Source organism: Lacerta agilis, chromosome 18 (genome assembly GCF_009819535.1).
Source record: "Lacerta agilis isolate rLacAgi1 chromosome 18, rLacAgi1.pri, whole genome shotgun sequence".
Lineage (NCBI taxonomy): Eukaryota > Metazoa > Chordata > Lepidosauria > Squamata > Lacertidae > Lacerta > Lacerta agilis.
The window spans coordinates 6,544,980-6,572,748 of record NC_046329.1 but is presented as its reverse complement, the minus strand read 5'-3'; the positions used below and the strand labels follow the sequence as shown (position 1 = coordinate 6,572,748).

General features: G+C 49.6%; 1 protein-coding gene across 1 annotated transcript; it reads right to left on the bottom strand.

The window, feature by feature from the left end:
* ANGPTL4 (angiopoietin like 4) lies at positions 1 to 27,631 on the bottom strand. Its single transcript, XM_033136791.1, has 7 exons — positions 27,004 to 27,631; positions 21,195 to 21,305; positions 17,642 to 17,777; positions 3,348 to 3,461; positions 2,047 to 2,145; positions 1,112 to 1,387; positions 1 to 311 (listed from the first exon to the last, which is right to left on the bottom strand). The coding sequence occupies exons 1-7, from the start codon at positions 27,502 to 27,504 to the stop codon at positions 130 to 132; spliced, it is 1,419 nt and encodes a 472-aa protein (XP_032992682.1). The 5' UTR covers positions 27,505 to 27,631; the 3' UTR covers positions 1 to 129.
* Between the last annotated feature and the right edge of the window lie 138 nt (positions 27,632 to 27,769).

Sequence of the window (27,769 nt, the reverse complement as noted above, 5' to 3'; positions counted from 1 at the left end):
TTCATCTGGAAGCCGACAGAGACACCCCACAAATCGTCCCGGACAGGAGCGACGGGCTGCAGCTGTATCTCGGCGGCAGGCAGGAATAGGGAAGGCCACCCAGGCTCTCTCCTGCGACCTCCTGGGCATTTAGGGTGCCGGGCCCATCTCCGCAGGCCGGATCTTCATAGCGGTGGACTTCAGAGGGTAATACCGCCCTCTCCAAGTCTTCCAAAAGATGCCTTGCTTTCTCTCGTGCCTCTGGCGTGGGATGGAGCGGAAGTATTTTCCGTTGAGGTTCACGTGGCCACAGCTGCTGAACCACCAGCCTCCTTTGGAGCAAAAGGAGACAGAGAGCGCAGACATCAGCCAAGGGCCTTTCCACAGAACAACGGATTTAATTACTTGGGAAATGCTTTTAAAAATGACAATGCTTGAGCTGCAGTCCTGAGCAGCGCTACAGCAAGGGAATACCGTATTTTTCCGTGTATAAGACGCCCCCTGGACCCAGGTGGTGCTGTGGGTTAAACCACAGTGTCTAGGGCTTGCCGATCAGAAGGTCGGCGGTTCGAATCCCCGCAATGACGGGGTGAGCTCCCGTTGCTCGGTCCCAGCTCCTGCCCACCTAGCAGTTCAAAAGCACATCAAAGTGCAAGTAGATAAATAGGGACCGCTCCGGCGGGAAGGTAAACAGCGTTTCCGTGTGCTGCCCTGGTTCGCCAGAAAGCGGCTTTGTCATGCTGGCCACATGACCCGGAAGCTGTCTGCGGACAAACACCGGCTCCCTCGGCCTATAGAGCGAGATGAGCGCCGCAACCCCAGAGTCGGACACGACTGGACCTAATGGTCAGGGGTACCTTTACCTTTATGGTATGCAAAATGAACTACGGAAAAAGAAAACCTTAAAATAAAATAAAATAAAATAAAATAAAATAAAATAAAATAAAATAGGAAACAAGATAGTGCAGACGAAAATTCCCAGGTGTCAAAAAGGGTTATGGAAAGAGAAGGAAAGTCTTGATATTTTTTTAAGGTGGTTTCAATGGATAGTTTAAAATGTTAAACAGAAAATTTAATTAAAAAAATGATAGAAAAGGGAAAATTTTAAGATAAAATGAAAACCAGGGCTGACCTGAGAGGTGCTTGGCGCAGTTGGCATCCCCCTTGAGGTCATGGTCCTGATCCCGCGTGGAAAAGGGCACCTGTGGGAAGTCGCCCATGGCGTTCTCCATCTGCCCAAGAATGGGGCCCAGGAGGCTGAGTGTGTAAGCCGTGTCCTCTCCGCCCAGGCTGAAAAGGAACTGGATCCTCTCCGAGCTGCCCTCCCAGTCCTGAAGTTCGATCGAGAGGTGGAACTGCCCGTCTTTCGTGATCTGGTGGACCTTTTCCAAGCCCAGCCAAAAGTCGCCTGAAAAGAGGACGGCCGAGGAAACAAACAAACGAAAAGAAAAAAAGATCCCGTCAGGGCCCATCACACTATTTAATGGCAGAAGATATGCAGCCGTACATTGGAAGTTGAACGGAATCTGTTCCAGAAGTCCGCCCGACTTCCAAAACATTCGGAAACCAAGGCGCGGCTTCCGATTGGCTGCAGGAAAACCACCAATTCTAACTGATCAGTTGGCCTTAACCGTGAAACTCATAAATTACATTTGAGAAACAGGAATGCGTTTAAAAAACAACAACCACCAAATCCAGTGTGTAACGAAGTCTTTCCTTTTGCGGTGCTGTGAAGCGCAAACGTTTTTTTCGGAGCCCTGACCCTAAGCATGGGCAGGTAGCAATTTAAAAATAAATAAAAATACAGTGGTACCCCGGGTTACGCACCCCCCGTGTTGCAGACGTTCGAGCTGCGGACGCCCGCGACCCAGAAGTGTTTCCGGAGTGTGCGCGACCCCCAGATGCGCAGAAGCGCTCAAATTGCACTTCTTTCGGGGGTTTTTTGTTTTCCCCCGGGCGTTCGTGATACGCACGCCCACGGAACGGATCGTGTACATAACACAGGGTACCACTGTAAAATAAAAAATGGGGGGCGGGGGGGGGGAGAAGCAAGCAGCAGAGACCTACCGCTCATATTCCCAAATCCATTCCTATAGGCTTCCCACAGCTGGTCAAAATCAACGGAGCCATCCAGACGTCGCTGTATCACCGTCCAGCCTCCACCATCTGCAAAATTAAAAGGAGGGGAAGTTTCAATCAGCCTGCAGGACATCTAGCTTGTGGCCCCTGCCCCCCTCACACACCCCCAAAAACACACCCACACCAGTGTGTCGCTTTGATCTGTAAGCTTTTCCATGTGATTTTTGAGTGCGCAACATGTTTTAGTACCTTGAACACACACACACACACACACACACAGTGGACGAGGACTGGGGAGAAAGACAGGCCCTTTAGCTGCAGAAACGATTTGCCTCCCAGTTTGAGTAACGCAGGGAAACTGAGTCACGGCCCTCGGAACCCAACCAAAGCTCTACCCTTACCCTTCCAGATCCATCAGTGATCCAGATCCACGCTCAGGTGATAGCTGAACCCAAAAACATCCAACCATCAAACTGGAAGGAATGGGCCACAGAATCATCAAATTGTAGAGGTGGAAGTCGAACCCCCTGCAGCGCAGGAAACTTTTGCCCCAACGCGCAGCTCGAACCCACAACCATGAGATGAAGAGTCTCACGCTCCACCAACTGAGCTACCCCAGGATTTCGATTTGTCAACTCCAGTTTCTCATTTTCCCAATTTGAAATTTGCTCTTTCAGCTTTGCAATTTCTTTCTTTCGTCGTGAAAATTAATTAACACCCGAGTGCAATTTTTTCCTGATACAAACTTTTTCAGCAGGGGGCCGGTCCACTGTCCCTCAGACCTTGTGGGGGGGTCCAGGCTATATTTTTTTGGGAGGAAATGAATGAATTCCTAGGTCCCACAAATAACCCAGAGGTCCGTTTTAAATAAAAGGATACATTCTACTCAGGTAAAAACATGCTGATTCCCGGACCGTCCGTGGGCCGGATTTAGAAGGCGATTGGGACGGATATGGCCCCCGGGCCTTAGGTTGCCTGCCCATCTGATACACAGACGTTTGTGTGCAACTTTGACTGATAAACACATTTTTTTTGCAGGGCAATTTTCCTAACGCAACAAAGTTTGTGTGTGTGTGTGTGTGTGTGACTTCTACCCAAGCACATTAATTTTTTGGACACAACACTTGGCTGGAGAATCGCACTAGAAAACTCTAGAACAGGGCAGATTTTCGGAGGGCTGTGTTACGGTTCGCAGGCCGTTTTGTCAAGTGAGAACCAGGTTAAGAAAACCTTAAATGCAAACTGTATCAAATTTCTCTCATGCTTCTATAAACCCCGCATTTTTTTACCTTGAGTCATGTCACAGAAGACTTCAAAAACCTGGGAGCCAGGGGGCTGGATCTGGAAAACACCAGTGGTTTGTTCCCCTTCCAGAAACAGCTGGTGACAGCTTGCTGGGAACTCTGCAGATTGAAGAAGCAAAAATCACTTAGCACCGTAGAACAGGCATTAATTGGATCGGCCTTATTAAAGTTTTGCCGTTAACACTGATTATTAACGCTGGGACCACATAACACCAGTCCTGAAAGACCTACATTGGATCCCAGTACGTTTCCAGGCACAATTCAAAGTGTTGATGCTGACCTTTCAAGCCCTAAACAGCCTCGGCCCCTGTGTATACCTGAAGGAGCGTCTCCACCCCCATCGTTCAGCCCGGACACTGAGGTCCCGCTCCGAGGGCCTTTTGGCGGTTCCCTCCCTGTGAGAAGCGAGGCTGCAGGGAACCAGGCAGAGGGCCTTCTCGGTGGTGGTGCCTGCCCTGTGCAACGCCCTCCCATCCAGATGTCAAGGAAATAAACAACTATCTGACTTTTAGAAGACGTCTGAAGGCAGCCCTATTTAGGGAAGTTTTAAATATTTGATGAATTATTGTATTTTAATATTTTGCTGGAAGCCGCCCAGAGCGGCTGGGGAAACCCAGCCAGATGGGCAAGGTATAAATAATAAATTATCATCATCATCATTGATTAACTGTGCAGCTATTTTCTTCCTCCTGTTTTGACCATGTTATTTTGAGGAAGTTTGTGTGTTTACTGAAAATAATCTACTGGGTTTACCCTATATTAGTCAACGCTGAAATTAACAGGCACAACACGTTTTGGGTATCCAGAGTGGCTGAGGCAATTGAATTCGCATCTAGAGGTGCCACTGTACTTTTATTTAATAAAAGTCAATCATAATTTTCAGGATGACTTGCACAGATGTATTTATGGAATATTGCACAAGACACTGCTTGGGGGTTTTGCAGTTTTTCTTAACTAAATACAGACTTAAAAGGACACAAAACAACAAGCCAACGTCAAACTACAGCATGGGGGGGGGGAATGATTAAGGTCATTAGCTTACACAACATTTTTACAGTGGAATCCTACTCAGAAGTAAGCCCTATTGAATCCAACACCCTCTTTTCTTCTTCTTCTTCTTCTTCTTCTTCTTCTTCTTCTTCTTCTTCCAAATTTCCATTTTAAATCTATCTATAATGTTTTGCCATCTCTCGCATTCCTGCGTTATTGTGTTTTATAGATTGCAAATTGTTACGCGGTTTAGAAGTTCTCCTCCGTAAATAAACCCCTAACCCAGGGGTAGGCAACCTAAGGCCCGGGGGGCCGGATGTGGCCCAATCGCCTTCTAAATACGGCCCGCGGATGGACCAGGAATCAGCGTGTTTTTTACATGAACAGAATGTGTCCTTTTATTTAAAATGCATCTCTGGGTTATTTGTGGGGCACAGGAATTGGTTCATTTCCCCCCACAAAATATAGTCCAGCCCACCACATGGTCTGAGGGACGGTGGACCGGCCCACAGCTGAAAAAGGTTGCTGACCCCTGCCCCAACCGCTGGCCATGTTGAGGTTCGCAGATGTTCGCCATGCCTGCAGGCAAAAAGGTCGACTGGTAGACTATGAACTTGCAGATGAATCTAATGTTTAAAAAGGAGGAGGAGGAAAGAGGAATCGAGAGCTGGCAGCAACCGCAACAGGACCCTGTGGGATGCGGACACCACGTGAACACATGGAACGCCACTCGGACTTCGCCCAAGACAACCCTCGGCCAAATGTCAGCCTGACATTAACAACTGCAGGGACGAAGTTGCAGACAGCAGCTGGCATGCGGCAAAAGAATGGCGGGGGAACTGTGTTGCCAAAGCTCACCCCTCCCAAGAGAAGCCTGCCGGAAGCTGCTCCCCATGCAGCTTGGAATTCTGTTAGTCCTGATCCCAGATGTGCTGCTCCTGCAGCTACAGTGAAGTGAAGTGAAGTGAAGTGAAGTGAAGTGAAGTGAAGTAAAGTGGTGCCCCGCTAGACGAATGCCTCGCTAGACGAAAAACTCGCTAGACGAAAGGAATTCGCTAGCGGAAGGCTGTCTCGCAAGACGAAAATGTCAATGGGCTTTTTTAAAATTTATTTTTTTGTCAAACTGCTCTTCCCCCGTTGGTGCTTCGCAAGACGAAATTTTCGCTATACGACAGCACTCGCAGAACGAATTAATTTCGTCTTGCAGGGCACCACTGTAAAGTAAAGTAAAGTAAAGTAAAGTAAAGTAAAGTAAAGTAAAGTAAAGTAAAGTAAAGTAAAGTAAAATGTTAAGTTAAGTTAAGTTAATGTCAGAGAGACAGAATCCAACACTTCCACCATGCTGCGGGGGTAGCCGAGTTTGTGGCAGCAGCGCTTCAAGGAGTACGTTAATAGGAGGAAATTCTAGATTTTACTAATACACACATACAATCAGCCTATGAGTTTAATTGTTGTTTCTTTGTGTATATATATTTTAAAGTTCCTGTATGTGATCCTTCTCTCGTGATTTTACATGTAAATGCCTAATAAAGGTTTGAAAAGTGTAAGTTAAGTTAAGTTAAACTTAAAATAAACTTAGTTGGTCTCTAAGGTGCTACTGGAAGGAAACTTTTTTTATTTTTTATTTTGTTTTGATTATAGTGGGGGGGTGGAGACTGATCGCCGAAGAATTGATGCTTTTGAATTATGGTGCTGGAGGTGACTCTTGAGAGTCCCATGGACTGCAAGAAGATCAAACCTATCCATCCTTAAAGAAATCGGCCCTGAGTGCTCACTGGAAGGGCAGATCCTGAAGTTGAGGCTCCAGTACTTTGGCCACCTCATGAGAAGAGAAGACTCCCTGGAAAAAGACCCTGATGTTGGGAAAGATGGAGGGCACAAGGAGAAGGGGACGACAGAGGATGAGATGGTTGGACAGTGTTCTCAAAGCAACTAACATGAGTCTGACCAAACTGCGGGAGGCAGTGGAGGATAGGGGTGCCTGGCATGCTCTGGTCCATGGGGTCACGAAGAAACACTCTGCACATGGTGAGGGGAATGCACTCTGTTTGACTCCCGGAACTGTTCTAAAACCAAGGCGTGGCTTCCGATTGGCTGCAGCCTACCGGAAGCCGCGCCAGACGTTCAACTTCCGGAAATCGTTTGAAAACCGGAACAATCACTTCCAGGTTTCGATCGTTCGGGAGCCGAGGCGTTTGAGATCCAAGGTACGAGTGTACGTCTAAAAAGGTGTTGCTGGGATGGGGAGGAAAACCAGCAAAGCTCCATGGGAGGCATCAGAAGTAAGAAATCATGGAATATGCAGCTTCTCCATATGGGGATCAAACCTGGAACCTTGGCATTGTCAGCTCCATGCTCTAACCACTGAGCTATCCAAGCTACGATTCCTCCAAATAGAATTCTTTTTATTACGTTCCCAGAATTTCGCATATTAACTCCAAATCGTAATATCTTTGTTTCAGAGATTGACCTCCCGCCAACATCTCCGCAGTGTTGTTATTCAAAACCTTTTCTACTGCGTATCAATCTCTTATCCATCGCAAAAGTCCCTCCGATCTAATTATTCTATCATTTTCCTTCCGCTGCTCCTATCTCGAATCTCAAACTCCTTTCAAGCCTCTGTTGTCGAACGTAACCCGCTCCGGAAGCCCATTCGGCTTCCGAAATGTTCGACAACCGAGGCATGGCTTCCGATTGGCTGCAGGAGCTTCCAGAAGACATTCGGCTTCTGGAAAACCAGAACACTTACTTCTGGGTTTTTAGCGTTCGGGAGCTGACACATTCCAAAGTCGTACCTTGGCTTTCGAACAGCTTAGTTCTCCAACATTTTGGCTCCCGAACGCCGCAAACCAGGAAGTGAGTGTTCCGGTTTGCAAACTATTTTTGGAAGCCAAACGTCCGACGGGGCTTCCGATTGGCTGGAGGAGCTCCCTGCAGCCAATCAGAAGCCGCACTTTGGTTTCCAAACATTTTGAAAGTCGAACGGACTTCCGGAATGGATTCCCTTCGACTTCCAAGGTACGGCTGTAGTCCACTAAATGCCTCTGCTCTTCTCTAAAAATAAAAATGGAACGGTCTCCTTCTGGAGATTGTGGACTCTCATTCCTTGGAGGTTTTTAAGCAGAGGTTGGATGGCCATCTGTCGGGGATGCTATAGCAGAGATTCCTGCATTGCAGGGGGTTGGACTAGATGACCCTCGGGGGTCCCTCCCAACGCTACAATCCTAGCATTCCTTCGCTCTGCACTACCCCTGAGCTGTGCCAAACGCTGAGCCCCTCGCAGGTGGCTGGACTCTGCCCAGGGATGGGTGCCATCTGCCAGCGAGTCAGGGTTTCGACAGCCCCCGTGTCAAAAGTCCAGTTGGGAGACGCACCCGGCACGCGAGGAGGCGAAGGGCAGATATGTGGCAGGGCGTGAAGGGACTTTGCTCCGGCTAAAAACAGCTGCAGGGGGGGGGGAAGGACGTCCCTCCCCGCTCTCCCAAAGACAAAGGAAGCCTCTGTCCCTGGCTTCAAAAAGCGCTGCATCTTCTGGGCTCCGCAGGCCCCCTCTCCTGCCTTGGATAAATTTAGCTAGGATTCTCAAAACAGCTGCCAGCAGCAGGAGATCAGGAAGAGGGCGGGATCCCAGGTTGGGAAGTCGGGGGAAAGAGGCAGTTCCTGCGAGTAAACATGAACTTTCCCCCAGTTTCTCTGCGGGGGAGGGAGGCGCGCATTAATGCGCAGCCAGGAAAGAGAGTTGCATCAGACCGCAGCCTGGCAGGAGAGACGTTAGCTGTACCACGTAGGATGTTGGAAACGGCTTCTCCATCCTGCAGAGAAAGGCTGCGGGGTGGAATCACGGGGTGCAGAAAGGAGAGAAGGGGCAAGCCGTCGGGGGGGGGGGAATTACTCCCCGCTCAGCAGCAGAGGCTTGGCAGAGCCCACCTGAAACAAAACCACATCGCTAGTTCTCAAGAAACGAACCAGATGCCCACAGCTTTGCCAATTGGCTTTTACAGTTGTTTTTTTTATATGAAGGGGGGGGGAATACAGAGGAACAGATTATGGCAAAAACACCCCAAGAAAGCAACGAGCTGCAGAACACCCCCTTTCCCCTCCAGTCCCAAAGATCAGTGTGTTTTCACGTTGTCTCCTTCGTGCAAAGTTGCAGAGTTAGGTCAGGGGCCAGCAAACTTTTTCAACAGGGGGCCAGTCCATTGTCCCTCAGACCTTGTGGGGGGCCGGACTGTATTTTTTTGGGGGGAAATAATGAACTAATTCCTATGCCCCACCAATAACCCAGAGATGCATTTTAAATAAAAGGATGCATTCTACTCATGTAAAAACACCAGGCAGAACCCACAAATAACCCAGAGATGCATTTTAAACAAAAGCACACATTCTACTCATGTAAAAACACACTGATTCCTAGACCATTCGTGGGCCAGATTTAGAAGGCGATTGGGCCGGATCTGGGCCACGGACCTTTGCTTCCCTACCCGTGGTTTAGGGCAGGCATCCCCAACCTTTGGCCCTCCAGATGTTTTTGACTACAATTCCTAGCATCCCTGACCACTGGTCCCGTTAGCGAGGGATCATGGGAGTTGTAGGGCCGCAGGTTGGGGACGCCCAGTTTAGGGCACTAAAGTCAGCACCGACACTTTGAATTGTGCTCAGAAACGTCCTGGGAGCCAATGTAGGTCTTTCAGGACCGGTGTTACGCGATCTCGGCGGCCGCTCCCAGTCGCCAGTCTAGCTGCCGCATTCTGGATTAGTTGTAGTTTCTGGTTACAGGTAGGTAGGCGTGTTGGTCTGCCATAGTCAAAACAAAACAAAAATAAAAAATAAAATCCTTCCAGTAGCACGTTAGAGACCAACTAAGTTTGTTCTTGGTATGAGCTTCAGTGTGTATCTGAAGAAGTGTGCATGCACACGAAAGCTCATACCAAGAACAAACTTAGTTGGTCTCTAAGGTGCCGACAAAGGTCCGTATAGTTAAAGCTATGGTTTTCCCAGTAGTAATGTATGGAAGTGAGAGCTGGACCATCAAGAAAGCTGATCGCCGAAGAATTGATGCTTTTGAATTATGGTGCTGGAGGAGACTCTTGAGAGTCCCATGGACCGCAAGAAGATCAAACCTATCCATTCTTAAAGAAATCGGCCCTGAGTGCTCACTAGAAGGACAGATCCTGAAGTTGAGGCTCCAGTACTTTGGCCACCTCATGAGAAGAGAAGACTCCCTGGAAAAGACCCTGATGTTGGGAAAGATGGAGGGCACAAGGAGAAGGGGACGACAGAGGACGAGATGGTTGGACAGTGTTCACGAAGATACTAACATGAGTTTGGCCAAACTGCAAGAGGCAGTGAACAATAGGCGTGCCTGGCGTGCTCTGGTTCATGGGGTCACGAAGAGTCAGACACGACGGAACGACTGAACAACAACAAGATGCTACTGGAAGGATTTTTTAATTTTTTATTTTGTTTTGTAGTTTCTGGGTCACCCTCAAAGGCAGCTCCATGTAGAGCACATGGCAGTACAGTGGTACCTCTGGTTACATACTTAATTCGTTCCGGAGGTCCGTTCTTAACCTGAAACTGTTCTCGACCTGAAGCACCGCTTTAGCTAATGGGGCCTCCCGCTGCCGCCGTGCCGCCAGAGCACGATTTCTGTTCTTATCCCGAAGCAAAGTTCTTAACCTGAAGCGTTATTTCTGGGTTAGCGGAGTCTGCAACCTGAAGCGTCTGTAACCCGAGGCACCACTGTATTCCTATGTTCTTAATGTAGAAGCCGATTGTGAGCAGCTTAGTTCTGTCCATACAGAGCAGGAACAGGACTCTTTGAGGGCCTTACTATCAATGTCCTTGTTAATTTTATTCATTTGATTTCTTCCAGCTGACTTCTATGAACCCCCAACTGACCCACAAGAGCCTGGAAGAGATAATTGGAGCCAAGAGAGCCGGCCAGGTGAGTGAATGCCCAATGTCCAGGGTGGACTGTTTGCCCAGATCTGCTAGCCGTAAATGGCAGCACAGTCACCGATTAATGAATATGGGGGACCTACAATGAACAAGATTCTAGGGGTGAAGCATCTGTAACCCGAGGTACCGCTGTAGTCCAAGCGTGCAAAGGTGACGGCACATCTAAGCCCCATGCGATGCTGCACGTTTCCAGCGGAGACGAGACCCGAAGCAGTAGTTTCCTGAGCGTCCCACCAGATTCCCGTGAGTCAGGGCTAGCGTTGAGTCACAGGCTCTCCGGGCAGCGGGCAGGCATGTGTGTGTGTGTGTGTGTGTGTGTGTTTGTTTTCAGGCTGACCGCAGCACATTCCAGGAAGAAGCCTCTGACACAAAGCCATCTCTCTCGCAGCCGCAGAGCCGCCCCCTGCTCCCCCCCCGCCAAGATATTAGATCAGCATGTGTGCAGAGGGGGTGCGGGAGAGAGAGCTAAGTAGGGGAAAGGGCATCTCAGCCTGGGAACTGCCAGGAAAAAAAGACCGCAGCCCTCAAGGAAAGGCTTTCAACTTTCACCCATTTCCCCCACCACCACCTTCCTCCCTTCCCCCCCAGCTCAGGACACAACATCGCACATGGCCGTAATAAGCTGGTCTTTCCACTCCTTGCAAATGCCCCCAACGGATAGCATAACACCGGGGTAGGCAACCTAAGGCCCGTGGGCCGAATGCGACCCAATCGCCTTCTCAATCCGGCCCGCGGAGGGTCCGGGAATCAGTGTGTTTTTAGACGAGTAGAATGTGTCCTTTTATTTAAAATGCATCTCTGGGTTATTTGTGGGGCATAGGAATTCGTTGATTATTATTATTTTCAAAATGCATCTCTGGGTTATTTGTGGGGCCTGCCTGGTGTTTTTACATGAGTAGAATGTGTGCTTTTATTTTAAAATGCATCTCTGGGTTATTTGTGGGGCCTGCCTGGTGTTTTTACATGAGTAGAATGTGTGCTTTTATTTTAAAATGCATCTCTGGGTTATTTGTGGGGCCTGCCTGGTGTTTTTACATGAGTAGAATGTGTGCTTTTATTTTAAAATGCATCTCTGGGTTATTTGTGGGGCCTGCCTGGTGTTTTTACATGAGTAGAATGTGTCCTTTGATTTAAAATGCATCTCTGGGTTATTTGTGGGGCCTGCCTGGTGTTTTTACATGAGTAGAATGTGTGCTTTTATTTTAAAATGCGTCTCTGGGTTATTTGTGGGGCATAGGAATTCGTTGATGATGATGATGATGATGATTTTCAAAATGCATCTCTGGTTATTTGTGGGGCATAGGAATTTGTTCCTTCCCCCCCAAAAAAATAGCCCGGCCCCCACAAGGTCTGAGGGACTGTGGATCGGCCTACAGCTAAAAAAGGTTGCTGACCCCTTGCATTACAGCTGCCATCGGGGACTTTCTCCTGCGCTCCCCAAGGAGCATCACCCTGGAGCACGGAGGGAAATTCAACATGCTAAGAGGATGAGCCTAGGACTTGCTGATCAGAAGGTTGGCGGTTCGAATCCCCGCAATGACAGGATGAGCTCCCGTTGCTCGGTCCTTGCTCATGCCCACCTAGCAGTTCGAAAGCACGTCAAAGTGCAAGCAGATAAATAGGTACCGCTCCAGCGGGAAGGGAAACGGCGTTTCTGTGCGCTGCTCTGGTTCGCCAGAAGCGGTTTTGTCCTGCTGGCCACATGACCCAGAAGCTGTACGCCGGCTCCCTCGGCCAGTAAAGCGAGATGAGCGCCGCAACCCCAGAGTGGTCCGCGTCTGGACCTAACGGTCAGGGGTCCCTTTAGCTTTACCATTTTTGGTATCAATGGGCTATGGGGCTGACCCTCTGTTCCTAGCAGAAGAAATGGGAGATTAAGTCCGGGGATCTTGGAGTATGGCCTCCTGGAGGCAGCTCCCTGCAGAACTGCTCCAGCACCGAAGAGGCAAGCCCAGCCTTGCTCAGGCACTGAGGTTTTCCACTGCCCTGGTGCAGCCAAATTATTTTGGAATCCCAGCACCGCAGGGGGAGCGTTGCCTTTCCCCTACTTGGAGTTATGCCAGCCGAAGTGTGCGCCACGGTATTCTCTCCCCCCCCCACACACACACACTTCCTGCCCTAGACTCTCTCTCCCCCCCATCTCTCTTTCTTCCTCAATTAACCTCGTTGCCTCTGGGAATGCCTTGCAAAGATTTCACCTCTCACACACTTGGCGGAGAGCCACAATGAGAGGGGGGGGGGAGGGCCTGGTTGGGAGCCGAGCGAGGCCGGCTCGAATTCCCCGGCTCGAATTCCCCGCGATTGCTCCAACACGGCTGTGACCCACGTAGAATGCCATGCCGAAGCAGAGAGGGGCACGTCAGAATGGGGGAATCGCCGGCACCTTCAATGCCCGGGGCGACAAGAAGAGTCCCACTGTCCAACAGCTTGGGGTCCGATGAGAACTGGGAGCCCAGTAATATCCCAGTTTCCGCAAGCTCCCCGTCTTCTGCTCTCCCCACTGCAAGCGACAGACGGAGGGACACTTCTATCGAGAAGAGGCATTCCTTCTTCAGAGCAGGGGAGATGCATCTTCTTAGACCAGGGATGGAGTCAGAGAATCGTAGAGCTGGAAGGGACCACGACGGTCATCCAGTCCAACCCCCTGCGACGCAGGAATCCTGCCTACAGCCATCCCTGGGTGGGCTTGAACCACCAACCTAAAGTGTGTATCTGAAGAAGTGTGCACGCACACGAAAGCTCATACCAAGAACAAACTTTTGTTGTTGTTGTTCAGTCGTTCAGTCGTGTCCGACTCTTCGTGACCCCATGGACCAGAGCACGCCAGGCACGCCTATCCTCCACTGCCTCTCGCAGTTTGGCCAAACTCATGTTAGTAGCTTCGAGAACAACCATCTCGTCCTCTGTCGTCCCCTTCTCCTTGTGCCCTCCATCTTTCCCAACATCAGGGTCTTTTCCAGGGAGTCTTCTCTTCTCATGAGGTGGCCAAAGTACTGGAGCCTCAACTTCAGGATCTGTCCTTCTAGTGAGCACTCAGGGCTGATTTCTTTGAGAATGGAGAGGTTTGATCTCCTTGCAGTACATGGGACTCTCAAGAGTCTCCTCCAGCACCAGAATTCAAAAGCATCAATTCTTCGGCGATCAGATCTTGATGGTCCAGCTCTCACTTCCGTACATTACTACTGGGAAAACCATAGCTTTAACTATAAGAACAAACTTAGTTGGTCTCTAAGGTGCTACTGGAAAGAATTTTTTATTTTGTTTTGACTATGGCAGACCAACACGGCTACCCACCTGTAACTAAAGTGTGGTGTAGGGGTTAAGAGCGGTGGACTCGTAATCTGGTGAACCGGGTTCGCGTCCCCGCTCCTCCACATGCAGCTGCTGGGTGACCTTGGGCTAGTCCCACTTCTCTGGAGTCTCTCAGCCCCACTCACCTCACCGAGGGTTTGTTGCGGGGGGAGGAAGGGAAAGGAGAATGTCGGCCGCTTTGAGACTCCTTCGGGTAGTGATAAAGCGGGATATCAAATCCAAACTCTTCTAAAGCAACCAGGACACATGGCCGCCCAACCTCTGCTTAAAAAGGGGGATGGGAAAGGCTGTATGCTTACAGATTTAAGGATGAACCTACCCAGACTCTGCGTTCATCATCTGAGGCCCTACTTTGTGTGTCTCCTCTGTGAGAGGTCCAGAGGGAGGCAACACGAGAGCAGGGCCTCCTCTGCAGTGGCTCCCCGTCCTTGCAATGCTCTCCCCAGGAAAGTTCGCCTGGCGCCTTCATTATACACCTTTAGGTGCCAGGCAAAAAGGTTCCTCTTTAACCAGGCTGACTGACACCCAACGCCCTTTTAAAATATGTATGGGGAGAGGAGGTTATTGGGTTGCTCTCGTTTTTATCTGGATTATATATTTTGTGTTTTTATCTTGTGATTTTATGTCGTGACCACCCCGAGACCTGCGGTATGTAGGCCGGTATGTAAATTTAAACAACGGCAAGCTATAATTGCCTGGGTCGGGTACATTTTCCTTGACAGGATTATTTTGTGCAAACGGAACGAGGCACCTCGGCTTGGAGCAAGTTTCTGTAACGTGTATAACACAACGTTTTCGCGAAGGCTGGTATTAATTAGGCTACAGTGGTGTGTTTTCCAATCTCCACAGAACCTAAAAGCCACTTCAGAATTGCTGCTCAATATATACCACATTTTCCATCTGTAAGACGCCCCCACGTATAATTTTGGGGGACTCAAGATTTAAGAATATGGGGGGAGATGTATCTGTGTATAAGACGCCCACTAATTTTTGACATTATTTTTTTTTGGGGGGGGGGAAGCCTAGTCTTATACACAGAAAAATACGGTATTTGGGGAAAGGAGCTGCAGAGATTTGTTCTACTTAGAAAAGCACCACAGTAGACGCTCGGGTTGCGAACGTGATCCGTGCGGGAGGCACGTTCGCAACCTGCAGCGCCGCTCCTGCACACACGCGGGTTGCGATTTGGCGCTCCTGTGCATGCGCGAGCACCGAAACCCAGAAGTCACCCGTTCCAGTACTTCCGGGTTCGGCGCGAGCGCAACCCGAAGAAACGTAACACGCAGCTTTCGCAACATGAGGTATGAGTGTACTGTAATTGTCCACACATAACCATGGGGAATGAGAGCACTCTTGCTTAGTGCTTAGTACTAATGCTCTGACTTGGTATAATCGTGTTTTTGCAGCAGCTTGTCACAGGAGCCCGTGTGGCTTCGTTTTTTCAAAGTAATGAGTTTTGTTATCAACATTGTTTAGTTACAGGTGGGTAGCTGTGTTGTGTATTGTGTATGACATCAAATGCCAACAGTGCCCTTCAGCTCTCTATATTAGACAAACAGGCCAAACCCTACGCCAAAGGATAAATGGACATAAATCTGATATCAGGAATCACAAGACAGAGAAACCAGTAGGAGAACACTTCAATCTCCCAGGACGTTCTATAAAAGATCTCAAAGTAGCTGTCTTAATACAAAGAAATTTCAGAAATAGACTGGAAAGAGAAGTGGCTGAATTGCAACTAATCACCAAACTTAAAACCATGGAGAGACCTGGTCTGAACAAAGACATTGGATTCTTATCTTATTATACATGACAAAGCTATCTTTAGCCATCTCACCCCTTGCCTTTTCCTGCAAGACCAATTGCAGTCGTTAACAGTCGTCAACAGGTTTCCCACACCTATCAGCTGATCACCCATTCCCACCACCCTTCTGAGCAATACCCCTCCCCACTCCCTCACTATATTTAAGGATCTGGTGACTTCTGTTTCAGTGTATCTCAAGAAGTGTGCATGCACACGAAAGCTCATACCAAGAACAAACTTAGTTGGTCTCTAAGGTGCTACTGGAAGGAATTTTTTATTTTGTTTCAACATTGTTTAGGTTAGCTAACCTGAATTCAACTAACATGAAATAGTTTGGGAGGATTCTCCCCCTACCGCTCTTTCTTCGTTTCGTTTGACTTTTGTAGCTTTCTACAGTCTCTATAATTAATTTCCCTCTGGAGGAAACAGACTCCATCCAGCGAAACGAGAAAAGAGCCGGCATCTCGTTAGGGTTTTTGTTATGAGGGTTTTCATTGGCGTTGTATACAGTCTTGTCTAATTCCACTTAGTTGTTTGGGGGCCCTCACCCCAATTTTTTGGAGTTGAGTTGAGTTAAGTTTGGTTTATATCTTTGCAACATCTCCATCTCGTTTCAGGGATTGTCACGGCTGAGTATTTTATACGTTTTTCTTTGGTTATCATATCCCGTGACTGTCTTTCTGTTTTTTTCCTGACTTGGTATAAGGCAGATTTCTATGTCTTGGTTGGGAAAAAAGCCCCCGATTTGGGATCTTTAAAGGATCCTCAGGGCCACGTTTTAACTTGCAAGACGCCACACATTCACGTCTCCAGATGGCCACATTCCTCAGCTGCCGAGACCAGACAATGGGCTACAGTCTGGTTCAGGTCTCCGGCGCATCTTGAACTAGGGGCTCTTATCACGACCAGCCCAACTCCTCCACCACCACCACCCCTCTGCCCCCAATCTCTGTTTGCATCTTTAAAACGGACAAAACTGCCCCTTGCTGGGGTCTAGCCCAGAGCCCCTGCTTCCCAAAGTGGTTGGGCTTTCCAGGAAGGCCAACAGCCAGCTGCACGACACCTGGCAGCTGATACTTCCAAGGTAGACTGCTTCCAAATGTGGAAGCTCAATCTTGCCGGCATGGCTGGATTTGAAGGCAGATTATTTCACCTCTAGGAAACCGGCCCCAGCCCTCAGCTCAGCACCGGAGAATCTGCTCTGGCTAGCTAGCCGGACGAGATGGTAGGGCTCGCAAAGACCCCAGTGTGAAACCTCGATCAGTGTCCAGCGTTTCCCAAACTCGGGTCTCCAGCTGTTTTCGGACTACAATTCCCATCACACCTGACCACTAGGTCCCGCGAGCTAGGGACGATGGGATTTGTAGTCCAAAAAAAAAAAAAACAGCTGGAGACCCAAGTTTGAGAAACGCTGGTTTAGACAACGCTGAGCTGGAGAGACTTAGCATGAGGCAGTTCCCCATGTTCAATCATTTTCAATGGGTCTACTCGGGAGCAGCAGAACTGGGAAATTCTCTTTATGTTATGGTATAGACATATGGTTTGGTAATGGATAACGGTTAATGAATAAGAAATATAATTGTAGGGAGTATAGGAGGAAAGGGGGGGGAAGAGTTAAAATGAAATTAATTTCAAAATGGGTTGTTGTAATGAAATTTGGAATTAGGCAATGGAGGTTCAGGAATACAGTGAATGCAGAGAGTAGGTTAAAATGATAAATAAGATGTGTAAGATGAATAACTATTTAGTAAAAGAACTAAATAAGAAAAATGTGAGAAGGAGGAAAAGTAATATGGGGATTAATTGGCAATAACTGTGAATTAGGGTTAATCTGGAAATCAACGGGGGGGGGGAATCGGGGAAGTCGGAAAAGGTAAAGATGATATGTGCAAAGTGGTTAAATTGGGAAAGAATTGCTGATCACCCCAGTGAGAGGGGGGGTTTGTTTAGTATGCTCCCCTTGGTGAGAGAAAGGGGAGTTTGGAAAAATTTAATCATGTATTGTAATTTGGATTTAATTGGAAAAACTCTTAATAAATATTATTATTATTATTATTATTATTATTATTATTAAGCAGAACTGAGCTGCTGCAGCAGCAGCCCCCTCTACCTCCAAAAGATTCTGCTTCTAAGAAAAGGAAATATTTCAGTAAAGGGATTCCACCCCACCCCCCCGCCATCAGCTATGTTTGGGGCAAGGTGTGGGACTCACTCGGCATCACCGGGGACTTTGGCCGGGGACTTTGGCTGTAGTTGCCGGATCGGTCCACGCTTCTCTGAACGCTCGCCTTCCATTTCGGACCCTGCGTTTCGTTCTCTCGGACGTGCAAAGGAATCAGCATGTTGACCTGCGGGTTGGAAGAGGGCGGAAGGAGAGAAAAGAGGGAATGAGACGGAGATATAATTTACCTTCCAGAGCGCAAGTGGAAAGTGAAGAAGCCTTTTCTTTTGGGAAATTCTGGGGACAGAACTACCTAAATGGCGTAGAAAATTATTCACGTATGCTACTACAGAGGCAAAAATGTTACTTGCCCCAAAAGTGGAAAGATACAGAAGTCCCAGCAAAGGAAGAATAGATACAAAAACTTATGAAAAATGCAGAAACGGTGAAACTTACCAGAAGCGTAAGAAACCTTTTTATAAAAGAATGGAAATGGGTTCACTGAATATTTACAGATCAATTGTAAACAGATAAGAACATCAACAGGATTAATTTAATAACCTGCAGTTTTATAAGAGATTGACAGTAGATAAATAAATGAGAAAGTTAAATGAACTTGGATATGCAGAAGGTATTAAAAAATAAATTTAAGGAACCATAGAAAGAGGGGGAAGGAAGTCAAAATTTGGAAATGTTAAATTGATTGTATTAAGTTTGAAAAGTATAAATAAAAAACAAGGAAGGAAGGAAGGAAGGAAGGAAGGAAGGAAGGAAGGAAGGAAAGAAGGAAGGAAGGAAGGAAGGAAGGAAGGAAGGAAGGAAGGAAGGAAGTGCAGAAGCAGGGAGAGAGAAACAGTGTCCTAACATCAAGGAATCTTTTGGCAAGTTATCTGCCGGACAGTCCTAGAAACATCGAAGCGATTTCTAAACCGGTTGCACCAAGGCAGCTGGGCTTCTGCAGAAGAGAGCGAAGCGGGATTCGAACCCTCAGCTACCCCAGTGTGGAGCCTGACCTCTCCATGGCTAGACTTCCACTTGCCAGCATTTCTGGAAACCCATCAGGAACACTTACATAACCACGAGGTGTATTTTGCAGCAGCCACTGAACAAAACATCTTGCAGATCAGGTTTGTAGTTGTTTTCGCAAGGAAGACGGAACGCTTAGGGGCCAATTTATATGCGATTTCCCCCCCCACACCCACACCCACACCCACACACCAAAAGCAATTCTGTGTTGATAAATGCAGGCTGAAAAGAGCCCTGTCTCGTGCCTTGACATGTGGCCGGAGACGGAGGGTGGAAACTTTTCCTCTACAATTCCTGCGTCCCCTTGCACAGATCTTGCAGCTCCAGAAACACAATTGCAACGAACTTTATTTTCTCCAGGTTGAGGGCCGGATTTCGGTTTGATGAGGCCCTAAGCTACTGAAGGTAATGGGGCCCTTTATGTGTCCAGCTGTCCTTTGTCAACAACAAACTGCCACTGTTTTTTGTGTTGAATATATGCTAGATGGTAATTCATGGACCTAATAGGTACCTAAAGCCATTTGCACATGTTACCATGTAACCAATCCATGCAGAATGTAGGCACCCTATATATAAAGGTAAAGGGACCCCTGACCGTTAGGTCCAGTCTCTGACGACTCGGTGGTTGCGGCGCTCATCTCGCTTTACTGGCCGAGGGAGCCGGCGTACAACTTCCAGGTCATGTGGCCAGCATGACTAAGCCGCTTCTGGCGAACCAGAGCAGCGCACAGAAATGCTGTTTACTTTCCCGCTGGAGCGGTACCTATTTTCAAACGTGTTTTCAAACTGCTAGGTTGGCAGAAGCAGGGACCAAGGAACAGGAGCTCACTCCATCGTGGGGATTCGAACCGCCAACCTTCTGATCGGCAAGCCCTAGGCTCAGTGGTTTAACCCACAGTGCCACCTGCACCTTAGAAGCACCTTAGAGGCCAACTAAGTTTGTTCTTGGTATGAGCTTTCGTGTGCATGCACACTTCTTCAAATACCATTAGACACTTGTTTGTGCATGGGATGGGGGCCCAACATGACCAATTTGAACAGACCTACACATTGCTTTCTATGCAATCCACCTTCCAGACGTGGGGGCCTCCCTGGTCCTAAATGGGGTAACCGTGCCCCCTGAAGTGCGCAGCCTGGGAGTCATTTTGGACTCACAGCTGTCCATGGAGGCACAGGTCAATTCTGTGTCCAGGGCAGCTGTCTACCAGCTCCATCTGGTACGCAGGCTGAGACCCTCCCTGCCCGCAGACTGTCTCGCCAGAGTGGTGCCTGCTCTGGTTATCTCCTGCTTGGACTACTGCCATGCGCTCTACGTGGGGCTGCCTTTGAAGGCGACCCGGAAACCACAACTAATCCAGAATGCGGCAGCTAGACTGGTGACTGGGAGTGGCCACCAGAACCATTTAACACCAGTCCTGAAAGACCTCCATTGGCTCCCAGTACGTTTCCAAGCAAAGGTCCGTATAGTTAAAGCTATGGTTTTCCCAGTAGTAATGTACGGAAGTGAGAGCTGGACCATCAAGAAGGCTGATCGCCGAAGAATTGATGCTTTTGAAGTATGGTGCTGGAGGAGAGAGACTCTTGAGATTCCCACGGACTGCAAGAAGATCAAACTTATCCATTCTTAAAGAAATCAGCCCTGCGTGCTCACTAGAAGGACAGATCCTGAAGTTGAGGCTCCAGTACTTTGGCCACCTCATGAGAAGAGAAGACTCCCTGGAAAAGACCCTGATGTTGGGAAAGATGGAGGGCACAAGGAGAAGGGGATGACAGAGGATGAGATGACTGGACAGTGTTCTCGAAGCTACTAACATGAGTTTGGCCAAACTGCAAGAGGCAGTGAAGGATAGGCGTGTCTGGCGTGCTCTGGTCCATGGGGTCACGAAGAGTCAGACATGACTGAACGACTGAACAACAACAACAACGTTTTCAAGCATAATTCCAAGAGTTGGTGCTGGCCTTTAAAGCCCTCAATGGCCTCAGCTCTGTATACCTGAAGGAGCATCTCCATCCCGGGCACCGGGGTCCAGCTCCAAGGGCCTTCTGGCAGTTCCCCCACTGCAAGAAGCGGGAACCAAGGAGAGGGCCTTCTCAGTAGTGGCACCCACCCTGTGGAAACGCCCTCCCATCAGATGTCCCATTAGCTAGGGATGATGGGAGTTGTAGTCCCAAAACATCTGGAGGGCCAGGTTTGGCCATGCCTGCCTTATGCTATAACGTACATACATACATACATACATACATACATACAGTGGTACCTCGGGTTACGTACTTAATCCGTTCCGGGTTACAGTACGTAACCCGAAAAGGACGTAACCCGAACAATTCGTTCTGCGCATGCACAGAGCGAAAAAACCAGAAAACAGCGAAAAACGCTCTGCGCATGCACAAATCGCGCGCGCATCGGGTTGCGCTTCCGGGTTAGCGGAGTTCGTAACCCGAAAAGTACGCAACCCGAGGTACGCCTGTATATATTCTGCTGTGGAATCCACTAAAAAGGAATTCAGTCTGCAGGAAAGTGCGTTTGGGCATGTGCAAAGTGCATCTCCGAACCAGAATTCCGAACTGTAGGCCGTACCTTGCTTTGAAGACTTTTGATCTGCAGGTTCTGTTTGTCCATTCTGTACTGCTGTTGCTTTATCTTGTGGAACAGCTCCTCGATCTTCAGGTTCTGGCGACTAACCAAATTCTGAAATTTGAAAACAAAGGCACGCATTCAGCAGGTGGGCCCTAGCCGTCCATTCAGAGGCAAAGAGGGGAATAGGAAAATGAAAATCCTAGCGTTAAGAATAACCCCCTCCCTGCCTGTTCATGGCTTTAAATGAGTTGGAATGGGGGGCGGCTGTAGACTCAATATGGTCCAGAGTCCTTCTGCTATGGGGCAGCTTTATCAGTTAAGCAGGTAGATAAATATGGGGAAAGCGAAATGTCGCTCAGAGAAGGATCTGAAATGTTTTCCTTGAATTTGCTTTTTTCTGGATTATTTGATGCGATGTTTAAAGCGTTGTAAATCATCTGGCAACTAGCATAGATGATAGATAGATGGATAGATAGATAGATAGATAGGTAAAGAAATAGATAGATAGATAGAGATAAAGGTAAAGGGACCCCTGACCATTAGGTCCAGTCGCGGACGACTCTGGGGTTGCGGCGCTCATCTCGCTTTACTGGCCGAGGGAGCCGGCGTACAGCTTCCAGGTCATGTGGCCGGCATGACAAAGCCGCTTCTGGCGAACCAGAGCAGCGCACGGAAATGCTGTTTACCTTCCCGCCGGAGTGGTACCTATTTATCTACTTGCACTTTGACGTGCTTTCGAACTGCTAGGTGGGCAGGAGCAGGGACCGAGCAACGGGAGCTCACCCCGTCATTGCGGGGATTTGAACCGCCGACCTTCTGATCGGCAAGCCCTAGGCTCAGTGGCGGAGTAAGGCTCCGCGGTACCCGGGGCGGCAAAGGAAACGCCCCGGGGGCGGGGCGTCGTGACATCACATTGTGACGTCATGACGCTCCGCCCCCAGGGCGTTTCCGGGGGTGCCGGCGCCGCTTCTGCAGCCCTCTTTTAAGCCGAAGAGCTCGCTTTTAAGCTCTCCGGCTCAAAAGGAGGCTGTGGAAGCGGCGATCCGATGACAGAGTGCGCCTGCGCGCGCAGGCGCACTCCGTCGTCGGGCCGTGCGCTGCCGCTCCCAGGGTGACGGAGGGAGCGGCAGCGCGTGGGAATGGTGGGAGGGGCTGCCTCTTGTCACCCCCACGTGCCGCCGTTCGCTCCGTTGCCCCAGGAGCAGCAGCACCGCACACACCGTGCGCTGCTGCTCCCGGGGGGACGGAGCCAGCGGCAGCGCGTGGGGCTGACAAGCGCCGGCCCCTCCTGCCACTCCCCACGCTGCCGGTCACCCCGGGAGCAGCAGCGCTGCACGGACGGGGTGCTCCCTCGGCCGTGCGCTGTTGCTCCTGGGGTGACGGAGGGAGCGGCAGCGCTTGGGAATGGCGGGAGGGGCTGCCGCTTGTCACCCCCATGCGCCGCCGCTCGCTCCGGTCGCCCCAGGAGCAACAGCGCACGGCCGAGGGAGCACCCCATCCGTGCAGCGCTGCTGCTCCCGGGGTGACCGGCGTTGCCTGGGGAGTGGCGGGAGGGGCGCCGCTTGTCGCCCCCACCCGCCGCTTGTCGCCCCCACCCGCCGCTTGTGGCCCCTGTCGCCCGGGGGCGTACCGCCCCCAGCGCCCCCCCCCCTAGCGACGCCCCTGCCTAGGCTCTGTGGTTTAACCCCCAGTGCCACCCGCACAGATATAGATAGATATAGATATATGAGTTTCTAGCACTGCCCTGCAGAAGTTATCCGACTCCAACTCGTATCAGCCCCAGTCAACACGGCCAATGGTCAAGGATGGCAGTGGAAGCCCAGGAATGTAACACACCTCTGCGTTTTACACACGCTGCAGTTTTGAAATACGGCAGCTGCTTCGACCTCACAACAACCTTGCAAAGCAGGTCACTCGCAATCCCTAGAGGAGAACTTGTCTCGCACAAGGGCCTGGAACCAATGAAAGCTCTGAAGCCTCGCCCCCCTGGCAAATTAAGGCTCCACACTTGAAATGCCACTTTTGACTTTGTTTGCAGAACAATGGGGAGCACCCAGTTTCTTTGGGAATTTTTTAATCTTTTAAAGCCAACTGAGCTTTATTTTTTTTAATTAAATTTTACATACATTCTTTTAAACATCCAATAATATTCATCTGATTGATTGATCAACAAATCAATCAAAATTCATCTCCTATACATATTTTTGACTTCCATCAACCACTTCTCAAGATTTTCAAATTTCCCAATTTCTTCTTGTCTTTCCAACTTCACTATTACTTTTTATCACAGTGATTAATTATTACCATCCGGAATTATCTCCGTAATATTTCCTAAAATTAACCTTACAAAACTTCTTGTAAACCTATTAGCGTAATTTGTCGTTTACAATTGTCTTTCAAGTATTGCTCAAATTTAGTCCAATCCTTCAGGAATTCCTGGTCCCGCCGGTTTCGAATTCCTCCTGTCATCTTATCCAATTCTGCATAGTCCATTAACTCCTTCTTTGGGAATTCTTGCAAAGGCAGGGGAGAAGCCCAACCCACTCAAGGCCAATCAATATTTAGTGCTCGTTATCAATAGGGCATTGTGAACAAAAGCACGGCAGATGCACGCTCTCGTTTAAAAGGGAACCAACATTGAAATAAACATTGGAACCTCCCCGGGTTACTCTGACGTTTTAGCTTGCTCAACTTATAGTAAACATGTGTGGTTATCTGCTATTTCTTTCCTTTCCTCTGACAGGCACCAGCTATGATATGTAATTTTTGCCTCTTTTGCCACTTCTCCCGATTTACCAGAATTCTGAAAACTGTGGCACCCTTGACACTGGTGATGCAAGGCAGGGAGGTAATATGGCAAATAAACAAACTGACATAACATTGACGTATTGTACAATTTCCAACCTTTCCCCCTCCCCTTCCCATAGCGTATTATGTATGTATACAGTACATATTGCTGTTAAGTTGCCTCTGGGTGACAAGCGACTGGTAAATTTAATAAATGATTATGGTGAGATGATAATGATCAGCCAACATGCGATTTTTGACAGTGCGGAACGAAGATGAATTACAGAACCATAGAGTTGGAAGAGACCCCGTGGGGTCATCCAGTCCAACCCTCTGCAATGCAGGAATCTTTTGCCCACCATGGGGCTGGAACCCACGACCCTGAGATTAAGACTCTCATGTTCTACCGATTCAGCTTATTTCCCCCCCTAAAGTGGGGTGCGTGGCGTTGTTTTATCCATTAGATCAGTGTTTTTCAACCACTGTTCCGCGGCACGCTAGTGTGCCGCGAGATGTTGCCTGGTGTGCCGTGGGGAAAATTGAAAAATTACTTTATATATAGTCAATATAGGCACAGAGTTAAATTTTTTAACATTTTCTAATGGTGGTGTGCCTCGTGATTTTTTTCATGAAACAAGTGTGCCTTTGCCCAAAAAAGGTTGAAAAACACTGACTTAATAAACCACCTTTGCAAACGGCTAGCGTCCACACTCGGATTTTCTTTGCTGCAACTGCAAACGGCGCAGCTTGATAAGGATGTAGACTCATATTCCTTGGATACCAAGTAAATTACTACGTGTTTTATAAATTCTTGGAGTGGAGCCTAAGGGTGTGTGATTGCAACAACTGCATATTCCTCCCATGCTTACCTGTGCCTCAGTTTCCCTCCTCTGTCTCCCCTTAAAAGGTAAAGGGACCCCTGACCATCAGGTCCAGTCGTGTCCGACTCTGGGGTTGCGGCGCTCATCTCGCTCTATAGGCCGAGGGAGCCGGCGTTTGTTCGCAGACAGCTTCTGGGTCATGTGGCCAGTATGACAAAGCCGCTTCTGGCGAACCAGAGCAGCGCACGGAAACGCTGTTTACCTTCCCGCTGGAGTGGTCCCTATTTATCTACTTGCACTTTGACGTGCTTTCGAACTGCTAGGTGGGCAGGAGCTGGGACCGAGCAACGGGAGCTCACCCCATGGCAGGGATTCGAACCGCCAACCTTCTGATCGGCAAGCCCTAGACTCTGTGGTTTAACCCACGGCGCCACCTGGGTCCCTCTGCCTCCCCTTAGCCACATATTAAGATCCCGAGTCTCTTTTCTCTTTCTCCCTCTGTCAAGATTTTGTTCTCCCTCGGTCCAGCTTTATATTGCATGCTGCTGGGAGGAGGGAACTTTCTTGCACTCACTAAAGCATTAGACACACTGATTAATTAATAAGCAATACTAATCCAAAGGATGCTAATGGAGAAAACCCAGCATAGGCAAAAATCATTATGAACGGGAAACTTTCTTAAGGGAGAGAAAACCCAGAGGATAGATATCACCCTCCTTTCGGGACAGATTCTCAGCTCTCAAACCTCTTGCCAGTTCCCTAAAGCAGTAGTTTTCAGCCAGCGTTCCATAGCACCCTGGGGTGCCTTAAATGATGATCAAGGGTGCCATGGGCAACACTGGCCTCTGTCCCTCTTTCCTTCCCTCCTTCCTCTGATGTCCTTTCACATCTCTGCCTCCCAAAGGATTGCACAGCTGTTTGTTGCAGCAGCCCTGGCTACAAGCTCCGCAGGCAAATTGTGCCTCCGGGGCAGGCCAGGGGGTGCTTCCCAGGCCCCTGTGGGGCAGTGTGAGGAGGCACCTCTCTTTGGGGCAGGGAGAGGAGCAGCTCAGAGATCAGGGGTGGCAGCAGCGGCTGACCAGAAGACTCCCAAGGAGAAGGGAGAGAGGAGAGGAGGCTGGGGGAACAATCCACAACTTAGGAGGGTGTTTAAAAAAGGGCGAGAAGCTGCTAGCTCTGCAGGCAAGTGGCGACATAACTGGGCCCCTGAGCCCCACAGGGGAGCCGCAGAAAGACAGTAGTTGGTCAAGGGAGCCATGGACTCAAAAAGGTTGAAAACCTCTGCCCTAAGGAAATACTGTCTTATCTCAACCTTTGCTGACCTGGTGTCCTCCACGCTATTGTATCTGGTGCCCAAACAAAGCTCTTCTGCAAAGAGGCACGAATGCCAATTTATGGGGCACCCTAGTTCTCTCTCTCTGCATGCACGACCTATTCCTTTTATTAATCAAACGATTTACACTTCACAGCCCTTCGCACTGCTTAGGAAAAGTCTCCATCGAGAGATTTGCATGGTACCCGAAAAGTAACAAGAAAGCATTTGAGGCTAGATAAAAGCCCATAAAATTTGAAAGCCAAGACCAAAAGCCGGGTTTATCTCTCCTCCACACTCAGTCTCTATTTCCATAGGGCGGCTACCTCCATCCTTCAGGGGGGTGACCCCAGGTAACTTTTTGAACAGTGTTTTGTTTTTTTCTGGGGACACTCAAGGGCACCTTTTAATGTAGAAGAAAAGCACTGGTTAAAAGTGTGGCCCGATACTGCAAGAACTTCATGGGTGAGTTCCAGTTATGCACGTGAATGGCGTAATCATTGCAGAAAATTATATATGTTCCCTTTAGGTAGTCGGTTCATCATGTTCTTCTGGAATAGGGGTAGGGCTCTATAAATTGCCATTATGTGTGGGGCAGCAAGACTCTTAATACTTCTGGCTACCATTCCTCTAATTAGGGATATACAAAATGAAGTAACAGAATTGGCCCCATCCCACTTAGCCCATAAGAAGAGTACCAATACTACACCAGCACCTTATTTTCGAGAAGATAAACACTATGAACAGGTAAGGGCTTTTATCTCTATAGCTCCCAGGTAAAAGGCACCTCTGAGCCTGTGCAGAGTGCTTTTGCTTCAGCCCCTTTTGGATTCAGAATGCCTCTCCTCTCCGCTCCCTTTCCCTCTGGGGCAGCACCTCGGGGACTCACCTGAAGGGCGCCCAGCTCCGCCGTTTGTCCGCTCCCTCGAGGGCTGCCGCTGGCGTTCTCGGCGCCCACCTGGCGCAGCAGTTGCCCGTCGAGGCGCCCCAGGCGCTCCCGCGCCGCCTCCTCGTGAGCCGCCAGGTCGCCGGCGAGCGCGCCCAGCCGGCTGGAGAGGTCGTCCAGGCGCCCGTCGAGGAGGCGCTGCGCTCGCCCCAGCTGCTGCCGCTGCTCGTCGGCGGAGCGCTCGAGGCTGCCGAGCGAGGCGTTGTGCGCGCTCAGGCGGCCGCCCATCTCGCGCAGCTGCCCGCGGGTGCGCTCGACGTGCTCCCGCAAGCCGTGGCCCAGCTGCAGGAGCCCGTGCGCCAAGACGTTCACCTCGTCCCAAGAGGCTGCCTTGGAGGCGCGCTCCTTGCTGGAAGAACCGGCAGCAGCAGCAGGAGGAGGAGGAGGAGGAGCGGCGGCAGCCAACCCCGCCGCGCTCAGCACCAGCAGCGCCCACGAACGCATCGCCCCAGCAGACAATGAACTTGGTAAGAGCGCAGCGCGCAACAGTCGCCACCTCGCCAGGAGCGCACGGTTTGGAGAGGCCGTGCCGGACGCGCCCCCTTTTATAGACGCCGCCCCGCCGCCCGCGCGCACATGGCCTCGGCAGCTTCGCCTTGCGCCCTCCTTCCCCCCCCCCTCGCCCGCCCACCCGCCCTCCAGTCCCGGCGCTCCTCCTTTCTTTCGCTGAAAGACGGATCCTGGGAGACGGGAGCGCAGGGTGGGGCCC

Excerpts from the sequence above, each read along its gene's own strand:
- ANGPTL4 (XM_033136791.1), bottom strand. The coding sequence starts at position 27,504 with ATGCGTTCGTGGGCGCTGCTGGTGCTGAGCGCGGCGGGGTTGGCTGCC. Across the intron at positions 17,778-21,194 it reads TCAAAAGTCTTCAAAGCAAG|GTCAACATGCTGATTCCTTT; the intron begins GTACGGCCTACA and ends TCCAACCCGCAG. Across the intron at positions 312-1,111 it reads CTGCGCCAAGCACCTCTCAG|GAGGCTGGTGGTTCAGCAGC; the intron begins GTCAGCCCTGGT and ends TTTGCTCCAAAG.